We start from the raw sequence: 2,784 nt of genomic DNA, 5'->3' as shown, positions 1-2,784 counted from the left end.
GCTGAGGGACAGCGCCCAGGCCCAGAGTTCAGGCCCCATGACTGACAGCAAAAAGAAAGAAAGATTCAAAGCCAGCCACGCCAGGCAAAAAGCTTTATGAGACCCCCTCTTCCAACCGAACACTGGATACTGCAGCACACGCCTGCTACCTCAGCCATGTGGGAAGTGCAGATAGCCCAGGCATAGATGTAAGAGCTTAACTTGTCAAATTAGGAAAGGAGAAAAGATTGGGCGGGGGTGGGGGGGTGGCAGGCCTCACTTGCCTAGCAAGTGTGAGGCCCCAAGGTTGAATCCTAGTACCTCCAAACAACAAAACTGTCTCTGATTTTTGAGAAGTCCCTCACCCCCCCACCCCCCACCACATGACCCCTGGGATGCTGACCCCAGCCTTCCAGGGGGTAACAGCCCCTCTGGGCCTGCGCCCTCACTCTCTTCCCCACCGTTCCACACAGCACCTGTGGTGACTGGCACAGGACCCAACTTCTCTCTGGGAGAGCTGCAGGGGCACCTGGCCTACGACCTGAATCCAGCCAGCACGGGAATGAGAAGGACGCTACCTAGCACGTCCTCCAGTGGGTACGTGCCTGGCACCCTGTCGTTAGGTCTGTCACCACCCTACCCGCCGGCATATCACCCTGTCGTTAAAACCGGTTCATTCTTGTTCCTGGAATTCAGTCCATCTAGTATAGAAAACTCCTACTCATCCTGCAAAACCCAACCTTGAGTGCCCTTGGGCCCTGTGAAGACGCAGTTCCTTGACAGTGACCTATCGTTCGTTCGTACCTCGATTTCCCCCATCTGTAAAGCTGGGGCAGGGTGACCTTCAGGCTCCCCTCTGCTGGCCGCGGCGGGACCGGGGTGCAGCCCCGCCCCCCTCTCCCCTCCCATCCCTAAAGGTACGAGTGATTACAGTCAGAATTGATGCGGGTCCCGTGGAATCTCGCGATACAACTTCGCCCCGCCCCGGAAAGTCAGGCCATTTCCCCGCCCACCGCGTCTCCATGGTAACCGGCCTTCCTTTTCCCTCTGCTCCCCTCCAGAAGCAAGCGGCACAAATCGGGCTCTATGGAGGAGGACGTGGACACGAGCCCGGGCGGCGACTACTACACCTCTCCCAGCTCTCCCACGAGTAGTAGCCGCAACTGGACGGAGGACATGGAAGGAGGTAAGCCTGGAAGTGGAGACGGAGCCGACCTTCCGGTGTGTGTGGGGGGGGAGGAATTGTGGCCGGGACTACATATCCCAACAGGCCCTGCGTGTATGCCGGAGGGTCGGAAGTGGGATTGCAGCCGCGTTGCCTCTTGGGAATTGTAGTCACGCTGGCTGCGTGCTCTTACAAGTACAGTCCGTGCTCACTCGTTCCCGCAGCACTTTGGTTCCGTTCACTGCGGAGTGGTTGGGGGGGCCTCCAGGGTTGGGGGGAAGGCCCTGCGTCTTTGGGGTTCCTGAGCTCACAGAGCTGACTCAGATGATCAGGGCGCTTCTTCCTGGTCTCTTCTCTGGACTCTCCCGTCTGTAGACACCCTACTTGTCCTCCTGCCCACCGGAGGGACTTGGGTGTCTTTTTGGTGGGTTCCTCTTCTGTGGGGTGCCGATGCTTCCTCCTCCTGGGTTTACTTCGCATCTCCCCCTAGGATTTTTTTTTCCCTTCTTGCATGGGCTACAGAGGGCCCCTAGCTTCCTGAAACCTAGCTCTGGGCACCCCACTTCCCGAAGATTCCCCAGCCCTCTCACTGGGGGCAGGGCACACACAGGCCGGCTTTGGCAGCTGGAGTTCCGCCCGCTGCACCTCATCTCTTACACCTACAGACATCACCCTTTCATAGGGTTGTTGTGGAGAGCTGGGGAATTAACCTTTCGTGGCCCTAATGGGCCCATCTGCTGGGGATCTGTTTGTTTTCCTCGTCTTTCCTCCAGGTGTTCACATGGTCTGCTTTTTAGAAAGCTGTCTGTACCTGTAGGATTTTTGAGAAGGAAAAGAGAGCAGATTCAAGCTGGGCTTGTTCACAGAGGTGGTTCAAGACCAGCCAAGCCCAGCATGGTCGGGCATGCCTATAATCCCAGCTATGTGGGGAGCGTAAATAAGATCCCACTCCAGGCAGGCCTGGGCATCGGTGGGAGCTCCTCGCTCAAAGAAAACTAATATGGAAAGGTCTGGGGCAGGGAAGCAGTGGAGGAGGCAGGGCTCGAGTGGTGGTGCGCCTGCCTGGCAGGTACAAGTCCTGAGTCCAACTCTGGTACTGGGAGGAAAGGGCAGACACAGTGGCCTCTAATCCTAGCTGCTTAGGAGGTGGGGGAAGAGAATCGTAAGTTCCATCTGTCTCAGCAAAGGTAGTGAAGTCCTTTCTCAAAGCAAAATACAGCCCGGCACTGTTAGCTCATACTTAATCCCAGCTACTTGTGAGGATCACGGTTCAAAGCCAGCCCTGGCAAGAACATCCAACCCATGAGACTCTTTATCTCCAATTAACCAGTAAAAGCTGAGATGGAGGCTTGGCTCAAGGGTAGCGCTCCAGTCAAGCTAATAAATCAAGCAAGTAAGAAGCGCTGAGTTTAAACCCAAGTACTGAGTTCCCCAAAATACCAAATTCCAAAAACAAACAAAAAAATGAGGAGGAGCATGTGACTCAAATGGGAAGATACTTGCTTAGCATGCATTAGGCCCTGATTTAATTCTAGTACCAATAAGAAATAGGAGCCGGGGCTGGGAAGGTAGCTCAGTGGTAGAGCGCTTGCCTTGCATGCATGAGGCCCTGGGTTCGATTCCTCAGCACCACATAAGCA

At 55.5% G+C, this 2,784-nt stretch overlaps 1 protein-coding gene across 1 annotated transcript in view; it reads left to right on the top strand.

The window, feature by feature from the left end:
* Nucleotides 1–2,784, top strand: part of Nfic (nuclear factor I/C (CCAAT-binding transcription factor)) — a 53,013-nt gene that overhangs the window by 40,920 nt on the left and 9,309 nt on the right. The window contains exons 6-7 of the mRNA XM_013022631.1: nucleotides 453–576; nucleotides 1,041–1,165. Of these exons, the coding sequence (XP_012878085.1) occupies nucleotides 453–576; nucleotides 1,041–1,165 (249 nt within the window). The remainder of the gene's footprint in view (nucleotides 1–452; nucleotides 577–1,040; nucleotides 1,166–2,784) is intronic.

Source organism: Dipodomys ordii, unplaced genomic scaffold (assembly GCF_000151885.1).
Source record: "Dipodomys ordii isolate 6190 unplaced genomic scaffold, Dord_2.0 Scaffold64, whole genome shotgun sequence".
Taxonomy (NCBI): Eukaryota; Metazoa; Chordata; class Mammalia; order Rodentia; family Heteromyidae; genus Dipodomys; species Dipodomys ordii.
The sequence above is the reverse complement of the archived record's forward strand: the minus strand, read 5'-3'. Positions and strand labels throughout refer to the sequence as shown.